This window comes from Coturnix japonica, chromosome 2 (genome assembly GCF_054131305.1).
Source record: "Coturnix japonica strain WE chromosome 2, WE-NBRP24, whole genome shotgun sequence".
NCBI lineage: Eukaryota > Metazoa > Chordata > Aves > Galliformes > Phasianidae > Coturnix > Coturnix japonica.
This window is the reverse complement of record NC_140664.1, coordinates 8,349,364-8,375,846: the sequence shown is the minus strand read 5'-3', so window position 1 is coordinate 8,375,846 and position 26,483 is coordinate 8,349,364. Positions and strand designations below refer to the sequence as shown.

At 40.3% G+C, this 26,483-nt stretch overlaps 1 protein-coding gene across 6 annotated transcripts in view; it reads right to left on the bottom strand.

Moving 5' to 3' along the window:
- The window catches only part of ASAP1 (ArfGAP with SH3 domain, ankyrin repeat and PH domain 1), a 162,215-nt gene that overhangs the window by 20,233 nt on the left and 115,499 nt on the right, over window positions 1-26,483 (bottom strand). For all 6 annotated transcript variants that reach the window (XM_085536979.1, XM_015856319.3, XM_015856325.3 and 3 more), the window contains 9 exons: window positions 23,429-23,592; window positions 21,895-22,028; window positions 12,803-12,894; window positions 12,279-12,465; window positions 11,022-11,107; window positions 10,213-10,328; window positions 7,917-7,984; window positions 6,127-6,234; window positions 4,617-4,845 (listed from right to left, as the gene is read on the bottom strand). In XM_085536979.1, coding sequence (XP_085393105.1) covers window positions 4,617-4,845; window positions 6,127-6,234; window positions 7,917-7,984; window positions 10,213-10,328; window positions 11,022-11,107; window positions 12,279-12,465; window positions 12,803-12,894; window positions 21,895-22,028; window positions 23,429-23,592 — 1,184 coding nt within the window. The remainder of the gene's footprint in view (window positions 1-4,616; window positions 4,846-6,126; window positions 6,235-7,916; window positions 7,985-10,212; window positions 10,329-11,021; window positions 11,108-12,278; window positions 12,466-12,802; window positions 12,895-21,894; window positions 22,029-23,428; window positions 23,593-26,483) is intronic.

Genomic DNA, 26,483 nt, shown 5'->3' with positions numbered 1-26,483 from the left:
ACCGAATTTATAAGAATAAGAAAATGTTTAAGTATATGCAAGGGAGCTGTAGAATCCTAACAGCATCCAAAATAAACAGAGGAAACTGGATAACCTCAAAAGCTGAAGGAAGAATACACGATTATATATAGTGCTAAAACTCCAGACTAAGAAACCTTTAAAATTCCAGTTGCCTGTATTCCAGAAAGGTGATTTAAACAGGAAAGTATGGAGAAGGATTCACACAATGCAAAGAAACTTGAATGACAGCAGAATTAAAATACTGGAGTCGCCATCTCTGGCGGTGTTCAAGAGAAATCTGGATAAGGAGCGTGGAGATATGGTTTAATGGTTTTCAGTAGGTATGGAAAAGGGAGGATGGTTGGACTAGATGATCTTGTAGGTCCCTTCCAACCTTGTGATTCTATGAAAAGACCTTCAAGATCATCCAGTCCATCTGTTAAGGCTGGACCAACCTGGTATCAGCAGCTGCAGTGGAAGGAACTGCAATGGAGGTGTCCTCTGGCTTTCTGTACTTCATCTTAGAGCTACGCAAAATTTGCAAGCTTTTAATCAGTTTAGATCTAAATTAAACTTTCAACTCGCAATTGATCCCTGACCACCATATTTACCCCAGATGAGAATAACAGGCAGGATCACTGAAGACAATTAACTCTCATTTAAACTTAAGGAATTCTTGCTTAGATTGCCTAATCCTTCCACAGAACTAGCCCTCACTTTGGATTTGCAATTAAGTTTGTGCAAGTCTTTATCTAGATACTGCCTGGTCATATAACTACTTAATGACATAATGCAGATGTAAGCTGGAGAGTTTAATGAAAAGAATGATACCAGGATGTTACAGTCCAAAGACTTGACTGCACAAGCTGAACCCAAATAATAGATAAACTGCTGGAAAAGGCACAGCCATGGCAGTTTATGCAGTGATTGTAGTCACTCTGCACTCTTTATTCTGTTATAATGAACTAAATCCAGGGGTGAAAAGAAACGTGTCCACAAATGAGTTGCTTTAGTATACAATACACTGCCATAATATTGAACCAACATTCATTATCTGCTCAGGGTCATTCATCTGCCTTTTCAGACTATAAACAACAGGTAGGTACAGCTGATAGGTACAACTGTAACGCCACTGCTGGAGGAACCTTTACCTGATACCAAATGCTTATGATGTAACAAATTAGTTATTGTGGCTCACAGCCTTGAGAACATCAATAAACCCAAAGATAAATCATCTTGGCTCAGGAATTCTTTAAAGCAACGGTTATCAAACTGGGAAATCTAGTCACAGAATCATAGAGTGGCAGCCTGTTCCAGTGCCTAATCATCCTCTGAGTAAATAATTTTCTCTTAACATGTGACCTAAATCTCTTCTCTTGTAGATTAAAGCAGTTTTTCCCAATTCTATCATCATTTATATCATGATTTGATAAGCCCTGGCCTGTTGCAGAGTTGAAGCTCCAAAACAGAGGTGCTCACTGCTCTAGGCAGCTGCCCATTCTATCTCCCTGCCAGACTAACCAGCTTTCCAAGGAGAAAAGGTAAAGAGCATAATTATTAATAGTTTCAGAGAAACAGTTCCTGAAGTGCGGAGATGGCTGTAACAATGAGCACAAATACCAGATAAGTCTCACAACCAGTCGTGTTAACATATTATCAATCAGTGTTACACTGTACAGCAAAATAACCTTCATCCATCTCCCAAAGGCAAGAAACAGAACAGTAGGGAGCACAGACAGCAAGTGTGCCATTACACAACCCTGAGAATGAGCACAACTCTGAGCGCAAAAGGATCAACACTGTGATCAGCAACTATTTAACTACTAGAATACTTATAGCAAATTTGTTCTAACATGCACTGATCAGATATGCTGTTATCTCAACTTACAGTGTCCTGTATTGGACTCTAGAAGGACTGCTGTAGTTCAACCCACCAACCTTTGGTCACCTGAGGTCCTGGTTCTGTTCCCTCCCAGCTCCTTGAGCACCCCCAGCTCCTCAACAGCAGGACTGCATAAGAAGCTAGAAAATTTCTAACTTACAGTACAAATGAGCCCCAAATTAAACTGATACAAACCAGCTCAGATCATGAAATTTCACCAAGAAAGCATAGTCTGGCAAAACAAGCATTTTTAACTAAGAGTTAAGTTGCCAGTACATAACAAAGACAGACAATGGAACAGTAGTTCTTAAATACAGCATCTGCACTGTGTAAAAGCAGACACCTGATGTCAACTGATTCCATTCTGTCCCTTTTAACCATCTATGTTTTACTGAGAGCTCATCACCATTTTATTTCTAAGAACAAAGTTGATTACAAGTTGAAGAAATTAAATACGAACTTACAACCATTAAAGCCTTAAACTACATTGTAGCCTTTATAACAAATAGTTTTTTTCACAATTAGGTTATTCCTAAATTAAGTTGAGGGAGTAAATGAAAAAATGAAGGGATTTTTGTTGTTGTTGTTCTGAAGTTAGATTTGCACAAATTATATTACAGCAACAGACTTCGTTTCACAAGTAGGTCCTCAAATTTTGAAGCTTATCTAGATTACAGAGCCATTATCTGTTACAGCTGCAAAATACAGTCTTGTAAAAGAAGTTCTCTTCCCTTTTAAGCACTACCAAAAGGGTTTTAAATCACAGAGTAAAAAATTATTGATTGAACATATATTGCCAAATCCATCAATCTGTAGCACATATTTTCCTTAGAGGTAATTCTACAAGACCATAACTGTTGTTTCTCTCAGGGAAAAATGGGTGACATTTCAGTTAGCTTCTAAATATATCACTCGTTAAGTACCTGGCAATACAGTGGGTATTTTTTCTCTGACAGTATCCACACTTCTGTAGTGCTCTCCAACATGAAAAAGGAATGTCTTGATGCAGAGAGGGAACAAACTTTCATACCAACCTGCTTAGCTCTTCCCAGGTCTTTCTGGTATTATTTGTCTTTATTCACACAGTGACTGCAAGTGGAGGGAGCCTTCTTGAATCATATCACAGAATCATGGAATGGCTTAGGTTGGAGGGGACCTTAAAGATCACCTAGTTCTAATTGCCCCACCATGGCCAAAGTTGCCAACCACTAGGTCAGTCTGCCCAGGGTCCCATCCAACTTGGATTTGGATGCCTCCAGAGACAGGGCATCCACAGCCTCTCTGGGAAACCTGTGCCAGTGCCTCACCAACCTCTGAGTAAAAAATTTCCTCCTAACATCTAACCTAAAATCTCCCCTCTTTCTGTTTAATTGTTGTTATCCTATCACTAGGATAACATTCCTTGTTATCCTATCACTAGGAGACCACATAAAGTTGGTCCCCCTCCTGTCTGTAAAAGTACTGGAGTACTTCAAGTACTGGAATGCCTTCCCTTCCCCCAAGTTAAACAAGCCCATCTCCCTCAGCATTTCCTCACAGGAGAGGTGCTCCAGCCCTCTGACCATCTTCATGGCCCTCCCCTGGAGCCACTCCAACAGATACACATCTTTCCTGTACTGGACGCCTCAGGCCTGGGCACAGTGCTCTAGATGGGGCCTCACAAACTCAGAGCAGTTCAAAACAATCACCTCCCTCTCCCTGCTGGCCACCGCTCTTTTGAAGCAGCCCAAGTTAATACTGGCCATCTGGGCTGCAAGCACACACTGCTGGTTCATGTCCAGCTTTTAATCTTTAATCCCCAAGTCCTTCTCCAGAGGGCTGCTCTCAGTGAGTTCTCCCAGTCTGAACTCAAATCTGGGATTGCCTCGACCCAAGTGCAACACCTTGCACCTGGCTTTGTTAAACCCATTTGACTCATGTGCCCACTTTTTGAGCGTCCGGGTCTCTCTGTATGGTCTCTCTCCCTCCTATTCTGTCATCTGTACCACTCAGCTTGGTGTCATCAGCAAACTTGCTGAGGGTACACACAATCCCTCTGTCTTATGTCATTGATAAAGATGTTGAAGAGCACTGGTTCCAAGACAGACCCTGTGGAGGACACCACTTGTGACCAGCCTCCAGCTGGACATCAAGCCACTGACAACAACTCCCTGGCTATGACCATCCAACCAATTCCTTAAACACCTAATAATCCAGCCTTGAAATCCATCTCCTCAACTTAGAGATAAGGACGTAGTGCAGGACCACGTCAAAGGCCTTGCACAAGTACAGGTAAATGACATCAGTTGACCGCCCTTCCTTTGTGCACCAATGCCATCTTACATCTTCTCTCCTTCAATGCTTTTTGGCCCTCTGACAGACACTACGCATCATCCTATAGCACTATACACCAGCAACATTTTTCTACAAGATTCATGGACCTACAATGAAAACGGATTTTAAAGATTCTGCCTACATTTTGGAGAAATTTCTGTGTAAAATGAATCAACTTTTACTTGGCAGTTTTACTTCACAATCTTTCATCAGTTCACGTATAGTATTAGGAATGAAAGTCCATTACAAAGCACCCATTCCTTGTTCCTTTTCTGCTAATTATGAGAACATGTATTGGACCATATTAAAGCATCAATATAATATGAAAACTATGCTACATCTTACATGTAATACACTTGATCAAAGGAAAGAGAATTGTGGAAAAATTACTGCTTGCACCTTAGTTTCAAAACAGACTTACCTTTGCCAGCATTTCTAGGAGGAAGAGGAGGAGCATCTGCAGTTGGAGAAGTGGGTGAATCTGTGCTTGTCGAAGCAAAAATCTGATTGGTAAAAGCTCCGTAGGAGAGTCTCTGTTTGTCTCTAGGAGTGCTAAATCCAGGAAGAGTCATTTTGTCTTGGGGGGAAATACTTGAAGAGTGACAAAAACTTTGGGGTCTTGGAGATCGTTCTTTTTTTATAGGACTAGGCTGTGAATAAAAAGACGTGTATTATATGGCTGTCCAAACACTAGATATAGTTCATATGGTAGGGAAAGAATAAAACAGAACATATTCTCTTAGACACAAGCATACCAAATAACCTCATATTCTTTTCTTGCTCAGGACCAAACCTAAAAGATTCTCTCCTCTGTAGCCAAAGATAAAAGACTATAGCATCAAGTCAATACACTCAAAAAGTTGAATTTATCCTTAAAGCAGTAGATATACTATATACAAAATATACTAATTATATACTAGTTATATAATTAGTTAATAACTAGTTAATTATATACTAGCTTTCAGAAACTAAGGGTAATTTTTCAGTTCAAATAATCCTTTGCTTAGACTAGATGTCTTCAAAGATCAAAAATACCTCATTAATAAATACTAAAAATAAGTAAGCACTTCTGACACAACAGGTTTGTTTACTGAACCTACAATACATTCAGTGGTACAGTTAATCTTTTAAATGCATATAGTTGTTCTTAATAACTGCAAGTAGAGCTACACAATCTATCCCACTGTAGTGCTGGTTCAGGAAAGCTTTGTTACCTCCAGTATAGCATTAGACCGAGGCTCCTTGCACAGATAATCATTTTGTTCTCTACAGTCCTTGAGGATATTTAAATTATTGGGGATTCTGAATTTCTCAGCCCCAAATGTCACAGATAATAAAGTTGACCACATTTCTTTCTACAGCACCCACAGAAAATACGAGATGTGTTTTTCCATTTGCTACAGAAAGAGAGCACAGAATAATTATCTCACTTGCTAAAGTAGGACACTGAAGCTAAGTTTCCACATCATCTCAAATGGCAATTATTCTGTGCCCTCAAGTTTTGCCTTTCCATTACCTCTTTTTCAATCAGGAATAAAACACACAGCATAGTTCTGGAAAAATACATCAAATTACTCATTTGACATCTAGGATTTTAATTAAATTATGAAAGAAGTAAGTATGTTATCTCTGGATTTCCTTCAGCTAGAAGGCAAAACCAAGAATTCAGAAAGGAAAAAGAAATGATCACAAGTAATCTACATTTACCGATGTGTATTATCACATATGTCTTATTGAAGCAGAACTTCTGAACTTCAGTTCTATAATAACTAGGTTAAAAAAAGTTTATCCCAAAAACACTTTCTCAGTCTTTAAGCAGAACTTGAAACTAGCTCTCCCCCTGCAATATCTGCAAGAAAAAGAAACTAATATGTGTGTGGAGCTTCCACTCATTTCCAGTTTGAAAGGCTACCCCAGGACTTCATGTTTACCTTATCATCCAAGTCATCATCACTTTCATCAATTTCTTCCTGCCGAAGATTCCATTCATACTCTACATGGACATGTGGATTAAGCTTTCCAGCCTTGGCTTGAGAAAGCTGAAACAATAAGAATTCTCATTGGCACACCTGCTCTTTCTTCAGTGCCCCTGAAGTTAGATTTTCAATAGCAAGCAATTACGAGAAATACTTAGTATTTAAATTTCCCAGGCATCACAAGTAAAATTTTAGACAATTGCAAAAGTCTCCATCTACTTGAGGAAAAGAAGAACTGCTAAAAGCCAGAAAGGGAAAATTTTAATCAAAATGGGTAGAAATTGCCGTGTTTGACAAACATTTGAAAAGTGGTATGAAGAAAAGATACGTGCACAAAAGCAGCGGGAATCTGGAAGACAGAAATGAAAAAGTGATTTATAAATTCTAGGACATAAAACTATTTTCCCCCAGAATCACAGTCTTTGTGGTGAAATCATATGAGAATTACCTATCCTTCATTTAGAATCATAGAATCATAGAATTACCCAGGTTGGAAAAGACCTTGAAGATCATCAAGCCCAACCGCAGCCAAACCATAGTACCCTAACTCTAACAACCCTCTGCTAAATCATATCCCTGAGCACCATATCCAAATGGCTTTTAAACACATCCAGGCTAATGGCCAGTGTTACCTTATAACATACTCGCACAAATAAAATGCATTCCAATTGCACGCTGTACAGCTGACCTGTTTTTCAGCTGCTGGAATACTTAAAACACTGAACTGCAAGCAGTACTTACAGCACACATGGGAGAAGCGAACAAGAGCACTACACTGCCTATCAGCCATGGGAAAACAAGCACTTGCATTCCAAGAACTAAGAAAAACGATTCTGAACTGTGAAGGACAAGCTCTCCCGACTGCATGCTAATACATGACAGAACCTTCAGTTGTCAAATAAAATGTTATAAATTGACCAGAGAAATAGTAAATGTCTTTTTGAGTTATTCAAAAAGAGACAGGAAAGTTCTGAGAAATAGAATTAAGCAGCATCTACCATTTTTGCAAATTCTTCTGGCTTTGTTTTGCAGATCACACACAGTACTTCAGCTTTTTAAATCCACGATAGTACCTGAATTCACTTGCCTACTAAACACATGCTGATCTGAAGCAACTTAGGGAGTTAAGAACAAACAAGCTTGTTGCTCTGACTTGGAAACTATATTCCTGGCTATGAGCTCCAAAAGAATACCTGAGAAAATCCCTTAAAACCTTTATTTCCTCAAACTCCAGTGATTTACTTGAGTGCTGCTTCATCAATTCCGAGGATTCCCAAAAAAAGTTTATTTTGACCACGTTCAGAAGAGGGACAGAATCCTACAGAACCTTGTGTTTAACATTTTTGGATATATCAACTTCCAAACATTACATTTTGCTCTCAGCAAATTTAGTATTTTAGGGCTGCTTTGTACTCCTCAGAAGAGAAGAACCTCTGAGATGATGAAGCCCAGATGCCTTCAACTGATGTGTTAACTGGTATTCACATACATAATCCTCTAGAATTGAATAACTGCAAATATTCTGGTTAAGCTATTAGAGCACTTCCAGTTGAAGTGAATGATTTCACTTGAGCAGTTACAAAGAAAATGATTACAGTGCATCGCAAGGTTAAAAAAAATTCTAAGTATGGTAAGCCTTCAGCTGGCTGGGAGCAAAACCAAGTTTGAGGTAACCTGGATGGGATACATTACATAGACCACATCTTAAAAGAAGCAAACTTTTCCCCTGATCAACCCATTCTTACCAGTTCCTCACACTGGACAGCTTTCAGTCTTTTTGCTGTGTCCAGAGCCGTCTCTCCAGCTTGATTAACTACAAAAATCAACAATAAAGAATAATAGTTGAGATGCTTAAAGAATCAAATTGTTATGTTTTGCTGTTCTTAGCAGAGTAACATCTAAAAGTGATCAAAAACATCTATTTATTCTACAGCAGCTGCAGCTCTAAAATTCTTCCTCATTCACGTAGTTAACATACCATCAGGTTCATTCTGAGCAGCTTCTGCTAGGACAGTTCTCAAATCCCCTAACCCTCCTAATCATTCTAGGAGAGAATATAAAGAAATACTGTCACTTCAATCTCCGCTCAACTCCTCTGCCACTAAAACCTTTAGTAAGCAGAAGAAGCAAGTGAACAGGGTAAGATGCATACACAGATCCAAGCACATTTTACTTGAAGTGATTAATATACAGGTATTCGAAGCCTGAATTTAAAGACAGGTTCTATTCTAAAGATGACAAGAATTACTGACAAACTTTCTAGCTCTGTTATCCTTACGAAGACTTACAAAGCCTTTTACAATTTAAAATGATTCCTGGGCAGGTAGAAATGTGCTGAGCACTCCAGAAGGTTTTTTAACACATCTAGTGAGATCCTTTCTAAATGTCCAGCAGAAATTCTCATAAAAGAAAATACAAACTATCAGAACCTATAATCTTCTGTGGACAAACCCTAGGTAAAGATCATTACCCTTATGGTACCTCTGAAATGCCATGCATCTTTGAACAGAGTGAACTTCACACCATATTCAGACAGTGAAACATTTTGGTGACCGAGCAATGAAAATAGTCAAACTGAGCTCTCACAGGCAGATATGTCCGAGTGTATTAGAAAGAATATACATAAAATGAAAAGCAGTCATACAAAGGCCACTTTAAATAAATACATGTTCCAGAAAGATTTCATCAAATTTAAAGGAATTAGGATCTCTGGAAGAAAGAAAAATGTTCCTTATAGGAAGATCTGAGGTGGACTGAGAGATTTACCATAAAGAAAAATGGGAACACAATATTTCTTAACACATGTAGATTACGAGGCTACACATATTCCAAATTTACAGTCTGTAAGAATAAACATGATGCTTCAAGGCCTAAGAGGTGCTGCTCCTATTTGACAGATCAAGGTGAGGAGATGGGGAAAGCAATTCTAAGAGTTAAGAACAGACTTCTGACAACTGTCTGGAAAAAGAGTTCCACAGATCAGCCAATATACATGTTAAAGCCAGTTCAGACAGTTTTCCCACTTCATTCATTAGAGACATATAAAAAAAAAAATCCATCACATTAAGTTTTCTGACATGTTAATATTAGAATATCAAAGTAATAATTTAGGGGTGTACATAAAGGTGAAGGATACCAATGAGTTCTGCCAATGAGATTGGAACTGAGCTTTGGAATAGTCTGTAGCCTGACCAACAGAGAAAAAAAATTATGGCACTGAGGAGAAAAGAGAAACAAAAGTATATGCTCTCCAGCTTGAACTACTTGGGAAACTTCCCTTCAATAGCAAAACTGACAGAGTGCAAACCTCTATAGACATGATGACAGCTCCTGAGCCTGACAAGCAAGATTCAGAATATACTACCTGCCATACTTTGAGACAGGAAAAAGAGCATCTGGTAAATAACAGGTAATAACAAGTGTGAGCAAACGCTTCACAGAGTTTCCTACTTTAATGAAAACTTCTGCTAAGGCATGATGTAACAAGGAACGATGCAGGTACAGAAAGCTTACATCTCACAAATGAAGACTAATTAGAGGAGGAGGAAAAGCAACTCAAAGTGAATCTCTTCCCTCATCCCCTACAGTGGTGTCTTGGGAGTGCTGGGTAAAACCACAGTGCCAGCTAATATTAACAATAAAAATAAATGTAACCATTGTGTACAGAAAACTCAAACGCACCTAGAGTGTGTTTAATGTGAGAAGTCATTTGAAGCATTTTAACATACGAGCACTGGATAAATTTTATGATACAAACAACAAATCCAAAATCCAGGGCATACACGGCGTGACAGACATAACACTGAAGAAAAACTTGGGATTATCAGTTACTTTTTCTACATTAAAGCTTTTCTGTCGAGTTAAGTTTGTTTTCTTTATGTTTCCTTTAGGCTTGTTAATGTGGGAACCTTTATCTTTCCAATACACAGTTTTTATTTTTCCTTCAGAAAAGTTCACTTAATAAAGCAGGACATAAACAGAAGTGCTTAAAAATGTGATGTTAGGAAGTTTATATTTCCTAGTATTATTTAATGAACTTACCTACATCAATAGTTGGCTTCCCCCTCAAAAGCAACTTCAAACACTCAGGCTTATTATATATACTGCAGTAGTGTAGAACTGTATTACCCAATGCTGTTTGCTTATCCAGGTTTCCACTATATACAAAAAAAGAAAAGTAATCAAGAAAAATTTAACACTGCTTTATTATGGAATCAAATGGCTTACAAAATGGCTTTTTGTTTTAATAATACCTCTATTACAGTCAGCACATCATTTAACTTGAAGGAGTAGTGACAGAACAGGGTCTAAGTGATACAAAGGTTAGGCAGCTTGTCTGCACAGTGCCAGAACAGGGACACGAACACTTATCCCAGGTCTACTGTTACCAGAAGACAAAACTTCTCCCCTAGCACTGCCTAAATGTAGCATTCTGAAGACAATTAGAGAAAGGAAAGGATAAGAAAATGTATTCTTTCCACTGATTTTTGAACTGTGGGTAGGATGATCTCATGCTCAGGGGGAAATCATTCCTCAAACCAAACACCCCATCCCTCCTCTCTCATCCAAAAAAGGGATCCCCTCACTCTGAGAAAGCAAGTGACTGATGCGTCTTTCACTTAATAGCATGCTATAGGAGTGGACCGGAATCAATTTCATTTCATCACTACCTACATGTGACAAATAACAACTCACACAGTGGTCAACTCAAGGTATTAAACGATGCTTCTCTGAAACATATCTAAGGAGAATTACTACAAGTGATGAAGAAACAACCCAACCCATCGAAATGATGGCTTTGAACACCTTCAAATTTCATTCTAAACTGAACAAAAACGTGCAACCCATACCAGTTTTGTACAAGGAAGTCAACCAGATGGAGAGAGGTTTGGTCAGCAGTCCGGACTGCTAAATGAAGTGCTGTTTCACCTGGCTCCTAAACACATGGAAACAGAGGTTAGATCATCTCAAACAGAATCGCTCTTTATTTTCTATATGTAACTTCTGCCTTGATACACGTAAATAAGAACAATTCAGATTAAAAGATGCATGAGAAATTACTCTAAAATCAAATTTTAACAACTCCTATGAATCATTAAGTGCATTTAATGAATTTTAATTTTTATGTATTCTCATTTAAGTTTTTTTAAGTAGAGAATTTATATGGGAAACTGCTGTTATAAACATCTTAACTTCAGACCACATTTCAATTGATATTCGTACATATTACTGAATACAGAAGCTGTGAAACACTAAGGGTTAATCCTTTGGTTCTCGTTACAGCTGACAGAAAGTCTACCCCATAGTCAGAGGATCTGTGAAGTACTTCCATGACCAGCACTATGGGATACCTCAAGCACTGAGACTGAGCTCCCTCCACTCCACACAGAAAAGCCCACAGAACTTACTGAAAACTACCCGAGATCTCTCTAGGTTGGATTTTAAAGTAGTAGGAAAAAACACTGCTGACCAAGTGGCTACACAGCACTGGTTCTTTACAAAACCAGGTTATGTTGCTCTGGAGCAACATTTCTGCATAGATACTTTGGGTGAAACAGATTTTGAAGGAGGAACTGGAAGTATTCAACACATTATTAAAAACAAGTCAAAGAACCATGATTCTTGTTCTGGATGAAAAAATGTACTTTTGGAAATGTTTCATCACAGCCTGTGAAAGCATCACCTTTGCTGTTTCCTCATACAGAATGCAGAGACTTGTGTACAGTAGGTGATGTGTCCCTTCAAAAGCTACTTTAAAAGCAGATATGACACTGTCTGTGGTATCAGGCGACTTTAGCAAATTCAGCTACCCATCTCAGGTCCTTTTTCCAAAAGAAGCATACTGCACAGCAGATGCTTCCCAACATAATATAGCTGCATTTAGAACAGTGTATCATAGTACTGTTGCATTTCACACTCTTTCATACTAACTGTTGGCAACAGATATGGTCTTCTCTTTTCCCCTCTAAAGGATGCCCAACTTGGGAAAGAAAGAAAAAAATCATTTATGTGTTATTTCTCTTCTTTTAGTATTAAAGGTAACCACCTGTGGTACTTGAGATTTTACAGACATACTCCACTCAGTCTTGTTTAGCTGTTTGGCTTACCTGTCCAGGCTCTAACAGTGGCTCCATTAGCTCTACCCCCTCTGCATAGACTTGAATTAGTGCAAGTAAATCCCTGGATTTGACAGCCTCAAGTAATTCATTCAGTTTAGCTGCTGCAGATGCACAAGTCTTCCTAGAGAACTTATGATCTACATACTTAGCAGTTATAAATTCTTTACGTGCAGTCCTGTGGGGTATGAAAATAGACCTTGGTTTAGATGGTTTTTTTTAGGAAAAAAAATGGGTCAATAATATTAATGTAATATCACATTATTTAACTTGAACTCAGAAGGTAGGAGGAAAACCATCAGATAAAAGCTTATTACTATAATGCAAGCTTTTTTTTGTTATTGTATAGGGCAGAAGACTGAACTTTTAAGAAACTCCATGTTTGGAGTATGAATAAAAAGTGTCCTGCCACCCTAATCCACCCTTGGCTTCTTTATCGCTTAAGGCGTTTTCCACCCCCAAGTGTATTTCATATTAAACTTAATATTGAACAACTGAAGAGATTCAAAACTTACATATCACTCGATGGACTGGGTTTAGGTGAGGGACTAGGTAAATTCCCTTCCATAATATCATTAAAACTATTGTTTCCTACATTCTTGGCCAGCTGCAATAAGAAAACGAAATGATTAAAGGGAGATTTTTCCACCCCCCGACCATCAATAAGCTAAAACCTGGGCTATTAATAGTCATTTTCCACTCTGTTATCAAATGAACAAATAGTACGTTTGTGAGTTTCAGTACTATCAATAAGTATTTCACAAAGTTACTGCAATGAGTATTCTCACAGGTCAAGCACAGACTGTGGTAATAAACATGTCATAACTTAAAAGTTTTCCATATGTCATGGTTTAATAATTTTGTAATTTTTGCTATCAGTATTCCACATCATAACATCATATAAAGCATGAATAATTTTACTGAATCTGCAACTTATCAGAAGAAGACTACATCTCCCAGGGAACAACACGATAGGTCACGGGACCTGGACTCTATATTAACTCTGTCGCAGAACAGACTGACGTCTTTCGAGTTCTGGCGTTCAGGGGAGTGTGTGGGAGCCTTCAGCCGTTCGCCTAGATTCACAGTAGGCCTCTCGGTTACGGGACTCATTCTCTCTCCTATTTTGCTTGATTCGTTAGCTCAATTTCAATTATATTGTATTATATTGTGTTATCCTGTATTTCGATATAGTATTTAGTAAATAAGTGTGCCTCCTTAGATCGTTGCCGCTGTTTTCTTTTCCTAATTAATTTTTTCCTTTCGGCCTAGGGCCCCTCCGGGGCCTACGGCCCCCTGTCACGGACGCAGGTGGATTTTTAGTTCAAACCGTGACAGATTTTGGTGGAGAATGCGGGCAAATTGAGTTGCTGTTTTTCTGTGTTTTCTTCTGTTGCTCTTTTAGCTTTTAACAGAGCTACGAGTTTTTTCCCTGTTAAGGAGCTATCTCGTGTTTGGGATTCTGCACCTGCGAGCTTGACCTTGAAAGTCCAGGCGGACTGCCAATACTCCAGTATATTTTATAAACACTGCTGAGCTTTGTTTTCTTTTACTTTTTCTCTCTATTGGAGGAAAAAAGATGTTTTCTCTACTAAATTTGTTTTACCAGGGACTGTGTGCCATTGGTTCCTTTTTTGAGACGCTCCGAACATATTGGGCCATGTTTAAGCTAGCCACTTTTTCTTATGGAGCTATACAATTGTATAATGGATTGAAAGCATGGTTAGCAATGCTCACTTCGTATCTGTATACAGCTCCAGAGGGAGCAACTAATGCAACTAATTATACAGAAATGGTGATTTTTAAGCGTGCTCCTCTTTCTTTCTATGAATCCTTTATGCAGTTTTTGAATGATCAGTGGGTCACACTCTTAATCTCCCTGATCTTACTGTTGATTATTGTAATAATCTCACTCAGTATCTGGATTTATAACATCCGGAGGAAGTCTTCCCTAGAACCAGAGAATACTGAGTGGCAGGGAGTGTGGAGAGGTTTTGAAGAGATTCTCAAAGGACAGACATCTTCAGTGTTATGGAGCTTCACTCCTGAACACTTGAAGAATCCTGAGAGTTTGATTGCATATTTGAGGCAGGAATGTTGTGGCTCAGGCAGATCTCAGGAGGCACAAATGATTTTGGGCCTAGCTAATGCTTATCGGGCCTTAGTCAATACCATTCCTGAGAGGGAAGTTTTAGAAGCTGAGAGAGAGAGTCTCAGGGCCGAGAAGGAGAGTCTTAGAGCTGAGGCAGAAAAACTTTGGACTGAGAAGGTAGAGAGAGAAAAAGCTTTTGAAGCTGAGAGAAAAGATCTCCTGTACCAACGAGACTCAATCTGGTACGAGAAAGAGAGTCTTAGAGCTGACGCAGGAAAACTTTGGGATGAGAAAAGCTCCCTGCAATCCCAACTCAACACTCTCCAGTCCGAGTACAGCGCCCTCCGGTCCGAGCACGACGCTCTCCAGTCCGAGCACGGCGCCCTCCGGTCCGAGCACGACGCTCTCCAGTCCGAGCACGGCGCCCTCCGGTCCGAGCATGACACTCTCCAGACTGAGCGCGATGCCCTCCGGTCCGAGCATGACACTCTCCAGACTGAGCATGATGCCTTCCAATCCAACTGCGACACCCTCCAGTCCGAGCACAACACTCTTCAGTCTGTGCATAATGCCCTCCAGTCCGAGCATAACGCTCTTCAGACTGAGCACAATGCCCTCCAGACCGAGCACAACACTCTTCAGTCCGAGCATAATGCCCTCCGGTCCGAGCATAACGCTCTTCAGACTGAGCACAATGCCCTTCGGACCGAGCACAACACTCTTCAGTCCGAGCATAACACTCTTCAGACCGAGCACAATGCCCTCCAGACCAAGCTCAACACTCTCCAGACTGAGCGCGATGCCCTCCGGTCCGAGCATGACACTCTCCAGACTGAGCGCGATGCCCTCCGGTCCGAGCACGACACTCTCCAGTCCGAGCACAGCGCCCTCCTGTGTAAGTGCGTCGATCTCCAGGTCAAACATGACTCTATTGACTCGTTGTACACTGACCTCAAGGCCGACTACAACGCCCTCAAAGCCAGTCGCAGCACCCTCCGGTCTGTGTACGACGAGCTCCTGTCTGACTACGACGCTCTCCAGTCTGAGCACGACGCCCTCCAGTCTAGTTATAACGTCCTCCGGGCAGAATGCGACACCCTCAAGTCTGAACCGTATGTACTCCAACTTAACCAACCACCGGGGGCACCAGATACAATGCTGGTTGCCCCTGTAAGAGGGCGAAAAACAAAACGAGTTTCAACTCAGATAGAGAAAATGCAGAAGGAGTTAGAAGAGCGGAGGGAGTTAGGAGAGCAGGACTCAGGAGAGCAGGGGGACTCAGGAGAGCAGGGGGACTCAGGAGGTCAGGGGGACTCAGGAGAGCAGGAGGAGTCAGAAGACCAGAGGAAGTCGGCGGAGCAGAGGTTGTTAGAGCAGTATAAGAAGATGTTAGAGGAGGAGAAGAAGTCAGAGGAGCAGAGAAAGTTAGGAGAGAGAAAGTTAGGAGAGAGGAAGAAGGAGGAAGGTCGCCTGGAGGAAATAACACAAGCGTCAGAGTCAGGGTCAGAGTCAGACGAGGAGCCAAAAGCTAAATTTTCTTTACGAGAATTTCTCGAGTCCAAACTTATAGATGGGGCAGCCTCATCAACACAGCTGCCAACATTAACACCTGGGACTCCTGATAGAGCAAAAGGTGAGCAAAGTATTACGACCATTATTGATCGATCTTTTAAACTGAGTGAAATTCGAGATCTGAGAAAGGATTTCACACGTCAGCCAAAAGAAAATATGGTCACTTGGTTACTTCGCTGCTGGGACAATGGTGCCAACAGTGCGTGGCTCGATGGCAGTGAAGCTCGCCAACTGGGTAGCATTTCCAGGGACTCACGTGTGGACAGAGGTATAGGCACATGCCAAAATCAGTCCTACACCCTCTGGAAGCGGATGTTGATAGCGGTAAGAGATAGATTCCCCTTTAAACGGGACTTGGAGCCTGAGAAAAAGAAATGGACTGATATGGAGAAAGGTATCCAATTTTTGAGAGAAAGGGCTCTGGTGGAAATGCTCTACAGCCCCCAGTTCAATCGTAACAATCCAAACCAATTACATGATCCTGAAGCAGTCCACGTTCCACGACAAATGTGGCGTGACTTTACAAAGGCAGCTCCAGAAAAGCATGCCAGTGCACTTGCATTGGTATATGGCAAAGGGGAAAGAAAGCCCCTTGTAAATGAGCTAATTAGCAGACTTCAGGAGCTTGAATTATTTATAAGCGCTACAGAAGTTAAGCTTTATACTTCAGCCATTGTCCAAATGGGAAAAAAAATAGTGGAAAGGTTAGACAAAGTGGAGGAAACACAAAGTGATATTATTGACAAATTGGCTAATGTGCCTGATGTAGATGAATCCACGGTGGTACCAGATGATGGAAACCAGGATTTCCACGATCACCTATTGAGAGAGCTAAACAACATGAGTTCCTCTCGACCTGTATCATCGAAAATCTCAACCATAAAAAAGAGACGTCCTCGTATTCAAGCAAACGACAATGATAAGACCATACGTTTTGCTTTGTTGTATTTCTTGAGTAATCATGGGGAGGATATAAAGAAGTGGTATAACTCATCCACTTCTGCACTTCAGGCACGAGTGAAAGAATTACAATCCAAAACAACCACCAAGGTGAACTCTTCCAAACGGGGGAGAGTTCCAGTTGCTGCAAGTCAACGAGGTAAACAATAGAGGGGCCCTGCCCCCAGCCAGGGGGGGGAAAGGGACAACAGAGTATACTGGACTGTGTGGATTAAGTGGCCTGGCACATCTCAACCACAGAAATATAAAGCCTTGGTGGACACTGGTGCACAATGCACCCTAATGCCCTCAAGTCACCAAGGGACACAACCAATTTATATCCATGGAGTGACTGGGGGTTCCCAAGAATTGACTATGTTGGAGGCCGAAATAAGCCTCACTGGTAAAAACTGGCGAATGCACCCTATTGTGACTGGTCCAGAGGCTCCATGTATACTGGGAATCGATTACCTTAGGATGGGATATTTCAAGGATCCCAAGGGGTATCGATGGGCCTTTGGGATAGCTGCTGTAAACACAAATGGTGTTAAGCAGCTGTCAACTTTACCTGGTCTGTCAGATGATCCTTCTGCTGTGGGGTTGCTCCAGGTAAAAGACCAAGAGGTACCAATTGCCACCAAAGTGGTTCACAGACGGCAGTACCGCACCAATAGGGACTCATTGCTCCCCATTCAAAAGCTAATTCGCCAATTAGAAAATCAGGGAGTGATTAGCAAAACGCACTCGCCTTTTAACAGCCCCATATGGCCAGTGCGTAAAACCAGTGGGGAATGGAGGCTGACGGTAGATTACCGTGGCCTGAATGAAGTCACACCTCCATTAAGTGCTGCTGTACCAGACATGCTAGAACTCCAGTATGAATTGGAGTCAAAAGAAGCTAGGTGGTATGCCACCATTGATATTGCTAATGCCTTCTTTTCCATCCCATTGGCTGCAAAATGTAGGCCACAGTTTGCTTTTACCTGGAGAGGTATTCAGTATACCTGGAACCGTTTACCCCAGGGGTGGAAGCACAGCCCAACAATTTGCCATGGATTGATCCAAGCTGTTCTGGAACAGGGTAATGCTCCTGAACACTTGCAGTATATTGATGACATTGTGGTGTGGGGCCATACAGCAGCAGAGGTTTTCAAGAAAGGGAAACAGATAATCCAAATTCTTTTGAAAGCTGGTTTTGCCATTAAGCGCAGCAAGGTGAAGGGGCCTGCCCAGGAAATCCAGTTCTTAGGCATAAAATGGCAAGATGGACGTCGTCACATCCCAGCAGATGTGATTGACAAAATCACTGCTATGTCTCCGCCCACAAATAAAACAGAGACCCAATCTTTTCTGGGAGTAGTGGGCTTTTGGAGAATGCATGTCCCAAACTACAGCCACATAGTGAGCCCTCTCTATCAGGTAACACGGAAGAAGAATAATTTCTCATGGGGTCCTGAGCAGCAGCAGGCTTTTGAGCAGATAAAACAAGAAATAGCCCGTGCCGTGGCCTTGGGGCCAGTACGGACGGGACAGGATGTGAAGAACATCCTCTACACTGCTGCTGGAGAGAAAGGTCCCACCTGGAGTTTGTGGCAAAGAGCCTCAGGAGAGACCCGAGGCCGACCCCTAGGATTTTGGAGTCGAGCATATAAAGGGTCTGAGGAGCGCTACACTCCGACGGAGAAGGAGATCTTAGCCGTGTATGAGGGGGTTCGGGCTGCTTCTGAAGTAGTTGGGACAGAGGTTCAGCTTCTTCTAGCACCTCGCTTGCCAGTAATAAACTGGATGTTTAAAGGACAGGTTCCCTCCACCCATCATGCTACTGATGCCACTTGGAGTAAGTGGATTTCATTAATTACTCAACGAGCTCGAATGGGAAAACTCAGCCGTCCTGGAATTCTAGAAGTGATCATGGACTGGCCTGAGAGTAAAAAAATTGAAACACCACCTACAGAAGAGGTATCACGTGCTAAAGAGGCACCACCATACAATGAGCTACCAGAAAACGAAAAGAAATTTGCCCTATTCACAGACGGATCATGTCGTATTGTAGGGAAGCATCGCAGATGGAAAGCTGCTGTATGGAGCCCCACACGACAAGTTGCAGAGGCCACTGAAGGTAAAGGAGAATCAAGTCAATTTGCAGAGGTAAAGGCTGTTCAGCTGGCTTTAGATGTGGCTGAACGGGAGAGGTGGCCAATGCTTCATCTTTATACTGATTCATGGATGGTGGCAAATGCCTTATGGGGATGGTTGCAACAGTGGGAAAATGATAATTGGCAACGAAAGGGTAAACCTGTTTGGGCTGCTGAACTGTGGAAAGACATTGCTGCCCGAATAAGGAACATTGTTGTAAAGGTGCGCCATGTAGATGCTCATGTGCCTAAAAGTAAGGCTACTGAAGAACATAAAAATAACCATCAGGTTGATCGAGCTGCCAAAATTGAGGTGGCTCAAATAGACTTGGACTGGCAGAACAAGGGTGAATTATTCCTAGCTCCGTGGGCCCATGAGACTTCAGGTCATCAAGGAAGGGATGCAACATATAAGTGGGCCAGAGACCGAGGGGTGGACTTAACTATGGACGCTATTGCTCAAGTTATTCATGATTGTGAAACATGCGCCATAATTAAACAAGCCAAGAGGATGAAACCTATTTGGGGGGAAGGGCGATGGCAAAAGTATAAATATGGAGAGGCATGGCAGGTTGATTATATCACCTTGCCACGATCTCGCAATGGTAAGCGTTATGTACTCACCATGGTGGAGGCAACCACTGGGTGGCTCGAAACATACGCAGTACCCCATGCTACTGCCCGAAACACCATATTAGGGTTGGAAAAGCAAATCCTGTGGCAGCATGGCACTCCAGAAAGAATTGAATCAGATAATGGGACCCATTTTAAAAATTCCCTTGTAACCACTTGGGCCAAAAATCATGGCATCGAGTGGATTTACCATATTCCCTATCATGCACCAGCTTCTGGTAAGATTGAACGATTCAATGGGTTGTTGAAAACTATGTTGAAAGCAATGGGTGGCGGAACGTATAAAAACTGGGAGAACCATTTAGCAGAAGCCACCTGGTTGGTCAACACTCGAGGATCTAGTAATCGTAATGGTCCTAACCAATCCAGCTCCCTACGTACCGTGGAAGGAGATAAGGTTCCTGTAGTACACATAAAGAGCGTATTGGGAAAGACAGTTTGGGTCCTTCCAGCGTCTGGAAAGGGCAAACCTCTCCGGGGTACTGTCTTTGCCCAGGGACCTGGGTGCACATGGTGGGTGATGGACAAAAATGGGAATGTTCAATGTGTACCACAAGGGAATTTGATGTTGGGGGAGTGCAGCCAATGATTTTCCTGTAGATATATAGGTAGAGTCTCAGAAAATATTTCAATTAGGTACAGAATAGTTCAATTAGGTATAGGACTTAAGATAGAGTGGATTAATGTTAAGGAAACACTTTTTCTCTATATACCTTAATTAGGCATTCTGTAAGCAAGTTTTCCATCTGGACTCTATATCCTGCACTGGCCATGCATGTGTAGAGCACACATGGAAAGAAGTATAAGTCAAAAGGAAATCTGCTGTGGTGGCTGGGAAAGGATGAGTGCACCTTGATGTGGGGGACGCCCTACTAGCACTGCCTTTCCCCTCTACCGCTGACATATTTTCCTTTTTCTGGCAGTTTTGCCATTTTCTCAAAATTAATAAATAGTAGGTTAGGTTATAGAGTTTTGTTCTCAACTTAGGGATTTGTATGGAATAAATATAGATTGTTGAGAAAAAATAAGGTTGCTGATTATTCACAATTATACATATGAGTGTGTATGTATGTATAAATATAATGTAATGATGTAGAATAAGGGGTGGAATGTCATGGTTTAATAATTTTGTAATTTTTGCTATCAGTATTCCACATCATAACATCATATAAAGCATGAATAATTTTACTGAATCTGCAACTTATCAGAAGAAGACTACATCTCCCAGGGAACAACACGATAGGTCACGGGACCTGGACTCTATATTAACTCTGTCGCAGAACAGACTGACGTCTTTCGAGTTCTGGCGTTCAGGGGAGTGTGTGGGAGCCTTCAGCCGTTCGCCTAGATTCACAGTAGGCCTCTCGGTTACGGGACTCATTCTCTCTCCTATTTTGCTTGATTCGTTAGCTCAATTTCAATTATATTGTATTATATTGTGTTATCCTGTATTTCGATATAGTATTTAGTAAATAAGTGTGCCTCCTTAGATCGTTGCCGCTGTTTTCTTTTCCTAATTAATTTTTTCCTTTCGGCCTAGGGCCCCTCCGGGGCCTACGGCCCCCTGTCACGGACGCAGGTGGATTTTTAGTTCAAACCGTGACACCATACAATTCCTTTCATGACATTAAACGTTTTCCTTCTATGAAATTAAATGATTCATCCAACATTTTTTTCTGCCCAAATTAGCATTAGTCATTCTCAGTTGTTAAGTTAGATTATCACAAGATACTTTAAGCTATCTTGATTTGGAGTAACTTGGATCAGCCAGTATGAGGTAATATTCTAATGTCACTATTCACAGCAGATAATAATGTTCATTCTGTAAAGCCTTAGGAAATGAACAGAAATGACAAACAGACAGATGTATTAGCAATACATAATAGTACAAAAACCTCACAAATATATGAATAACATATTCTGCATATCTTATATATTCAAAAGTTCAGGGTTCTATTACAAGTCAACATGGAATCATTAGGGTTGGAAAAGACCAGAAAGATCACTTAGTCCAACAGTCAACCCATCTCCACCGTGTTCACCAAACCACGTCCCTCAGCACCACATCTCCATGTTTCTTGAATATCTCTATAAACAGCGACTCCACCACCTCCCTGAGCAGCCCACTCCAATGTCTCACCACTCTTCCTGAGAAGAATTTTTTCCTAATTTCCAACCTAATACCAACCAGTAATTAAACATAATGTTTAATATATGCACAACATAAGAAACTTACCAAGAGTTCAGACGTTCCTAATTTGTCTAATTCCAAAGACTGGATTCGAGAAATATGGACACCCATTTCTCTGTGTATTCCAGAACACTCTATGCAGGTTAAAATGCCCAAATTAGTTGATAGCCATGTTGGATCTGTGAAATTGATAAATAAAATAATTTAAGAAGTTAGAAAAAGTTTTCTGTGATGGTAAGAAATCAAATGTAATCTGAAGCAATTACTTATTCAATATTTTAACAAATGGAAATGAACCAAGTATATCTCACACTTCTCTCCAAACTGCAGCACAAGTGCACAGCCACAATGGCACTGAATTTAGACTTCTAAATCCATACTGAATGACCACACTGAATGTATTTAAGGTTTGTTTCTTCTAGAAAGAAGATAGGCTTTTATTTCCCGCTTTTAAAAAGCAACATACTACTTATATTCTATTGTTGACAACTTCTGAAGTTTTAGTATTTACTTCTTAAATAGTCTTTTTTTCATTAAAAACTGACCATAACATAACACAAAATGCAAAACAGTAACATGTGTGGAAAACATCAGGTAAGGAACATGATCAGTCTGTTGAAGAAAGTAAGTGAATGTACACATTTTGTATACATTTCATCAAAAAAATCTCATCCTTATCTTATATAGTAGCTGATAAACACTTTAAAGCTGTAAGCTGGGGTACAGAAGCTCGTAACTTCATTAAATAGGGGATGAATGAAAACTAATGCAAAGTTTCTACGGCTTTACATAAATTAATTCACACAAAATAATAGAAAAAACCAATTCCAGGACTTGACATGGTGGTTTTGCAATATTCTACTTCTTAGTTTTATCTAGGAATTGCTTACTTGGATCAGTTCTGCAACAGTAAACATCTCCAAGATACATTCTATCTACTCATTTTCCAGTTAACATGACCTTCTTGAGGTATCTCTTTAGATCTGAAAGCTGCAACAGCTATCAACTACCCTATCAATTTAGTCCTTCAATGACAAGTTGGCTCTTCTCAAGCTCTAACATGTAACTGACCTGTACCTGTACTTCTGAAGATACAATGTGATAGGATTCTAACTCTGGGTCTCACTTCTTAGCACAAGACTACTTATTCTATGGAGAGTTTTGATAGTGAAATTCCAGTAGTCTCGTTCCAAGACAAAACCTCAGAGTACGATCCTGGCCAGGTCAATTTTTCCACAGTCATTGTCTAAGCATTACTCACTTCTACTTAGTAGCATGCACAGGATCAGTGATGCCAAGCAACTTCCATTCAAGTGCAACAAGCATCTAGAGACAGTGCAACAAGAACAGTTCAAACTCCAGAGGGGCTTGAACTGCTGGAAGTAAGCACAGACAACACACAAAAATATTTTAGTGAATTAAACAGAACTAATGTATGAAAGTCAATATTTGTTCTTTTAAAAGCAGCTTGAAGACTGATCAATATATTGCTTAAAAATTAGCTTGTGCTCTACAAACACCTCTAAAGAAAACACTGTGCTCACAACAAGAAGTTGATGACATGAACAAATTGAGATACCTGGTGAGCCACAATCACAACAGACTTCATTTCCGGGTAATCTCTGTATGTCATCAATAATGGCTTTTGTCAGATCCTCTAAACTGTTTTCCCCTGTGCTCTGCTCTCCACGGAATGCCATATTTAATGCTTCTTCTTTGCTGTTAGTCAATACTGATATCCATCTAGCACAAGATAAAGACCTTAATGAAGATCTGCATTTGCAAATACAAGTTTATAGATAAACTGTAGAAAAGATGCCAGGAACAAAATAATAGTGGAAATACAGGGAATAATAATTATGAGGGAAACCAAGTAGAGAAAAGGTACAAGGCAAAGGACTCAGAAAAAGTAAGAACAGAAAAAAAGACAGAAGGAAAGTCTTAATTCCAGTGTCCCTTGGGCAAACAAATTCAAGTCAAAGCAATACAGTAACTGGGCTCCTCAAAAAAGCAAAAGCTGTGGAAGAGAAAGTGTGCAATTAAGCTCCTGTAAATATGGCTACCTTTGAAGTAGGTGTCTAAGATCTTCCTAAAATCTACCCGTTAGAAGAGGAAATCATAACCACTACTGTCTCATATACTCGCCTCCACTTGCATAGGAGAGAGCAAGCGCACTTCACAAAGCGTGAGTGTCTGACTGCCTTTCAAAATGCAAGTGTGAGTGCTCTAATCAGAGCTGAGCAGTGTCTGGATGAATGAAAACAGCCAGGGTAACAAATGGGGTAAGGAGTTCCAGGAGAGAAGGTGATAGGAGAGTAGCAATACCAGCAGATAACAAAGCTTGTCAACTGTAAGAAATCAAGATTCTTTAGCGGTATTTCAGCCATTAGTCTTCCCCCACCCAGGCACTCTACCAGATTTTGAGTACACAGTTATGATTTAGTTAACAAAAAATACAACCCTCTGGCTGCTGCCTTAAGGTTGAAGAGGGTAAAATGATCATACAAAGGAGAAGCATGCTACAGGTGCAGCGTTGCCTAGTTTAGGAGAAGAGCTAATAAAAATCCTCTCGATTATAATGATTTCAGATGGTTTTTAGCCCACTGCAAACAAACATTTTGCACAGAAATATTTTAGCAGAGTTCTTCCCATTGCCAGTATTACAACATTCAGTTTCCTGAAATGTGCTAAAACAGCCACGGTAATCTAAACACACTGAGAAAAGTTCAGGCTGATGTTTACAATCTCTTCTTGAAATAATAACAGAAGTTTTGAAGGTTTTCAGAGGCAAACTTATAAATGTAGTATTGTAATGCAGATTCAGAACCTGAACTTGCACACAGGCAGTGTATATTGTATATGTAATTTACATATGCTTCATAAAACTCTTATGGAATGAGAATCACTGCACCTAAAAGAAAATACTTGGAAATTGGTGAATAAATAAATAAATCTTTAAAAGAAACTCAAATATGGGGAAATAAAAATACCTAATAGCTTGTATGCTGCAAGCAATGTATTTACATAAATTCCTCTTTCCAGCTGTATGATGCAACATAAGAACCCACACTAGATGGCACCCTTACGACATTTTTCTGACTAAATCTCTCCTTACTCAGATACAAGGGGAGGCAACGCCTTGCTTCCAATTACTGATGTTGTGTTAAACACATAGCGTAAAATAACTATTAAATTCAGAGAAGCAACATTCATCCCGACTTTTGTTGGCATTTCTTTTCAAGGTTACAATGTCATTTATTTGCTAAAAAGGAAAACTTTGAATAAAACTCATTTGTGCCATAACAAAAAAATATGAGATGTAATTAAAATTAACATGACATGACTGAGCCAGCTGTTAGTTTGACACAAATTTCCATACTAAAAGCTTCTAAAATTGTAAGAGCTATTTTGGTTGCAGTTCATCAGCCAGAAGGAACCCATTGCTGAAGACTACATCTACAGTGTAATGTGTGGGTCAGTCAAAGCTAGAGGCACCCCAGTGTCAGCTCGTCTCGGACACCATTAGCAGGTCCAGTTAACACAAACACAAGCACAGATGTATGCAAATAGCTAATGCCAATTATTCAAGAAGTTCCCAGTTGGTGACTTCCTGGCTTACTGTTCATCCAAAAGAAAAATCAAATCAGTAAACGTGTCGTATTAACTCAAGAGTCAGTAAAAGAAAAGCTCCCTCACTGCTGCTCTTCCTATTATCTGTACCACGAATGTTCATTTTTATCATCCTTCCCCACTGCTTTCTTTTTTTCCCCTTAAATATATTTGCTTTCTTTTACAATCCTGTCAGCATCAAGCTAGTAGTCAAAAAGCTGATGTTAATACCTCAGAGCATCCTTTCAAACAATTTTTCAGTTACTCAAATCTCACTAGTCTCACATAATTGCTTTGCCTTCAATGTAACACAATACAACATGTTGTCCAGTCTTCTACTGCACTTTTTCTGGACCTCTATGGTCCTTTAATGCATTTCGTTGGTTGGGTTCCCAACAAACTTGTTAGGCTAAACAGAAATGAGATGTGGTGGGTAAACCTTGAATCCAGTGAAGGAAACAGAAGTACTCTTTAACTGCAGGTAGAAAATACTCTCACTCAGATCACAATTATTTATTCAGTACTTGTAGGCCAACAAAAGTCTTCTTAGTATAACCCTTCTCTTCTGAAAATTGCTACTGCAACATGGCAGGCAAACAAGTAAAACTTAACACAGTAGCTCTCAAACTTCCAGCCACAACATGTTTTGTTTGAATATGGAACAAGGAACAGAACATGAAGACCTTCCTACTCAGCCTTCTCAAAAAACCAAACAAACCCAAACAACAACAACAACAAAAAAAACCCAACCAACAAAAATGAAAACGAAACCCCCTCTGACAATCATTGCTCAACACCAGACTAAAGCGGGATGGTTTTGCATCGTGGCACAATTCCTGAATCTGGCTTCATTTAATTCAATCTTTTCCTACAGGAACAGATATATTCTTGACCTCCAATAAAAGGAGGTATAAAGAAAAAGTCATGTCTACAGTATATTTGGCCCTATCCACAGTTACCACAAAGTAGTAGAAAGCACCTACTATTATATGTGTTAAAAAAAGTATTTGGATATTTTTAGAGGT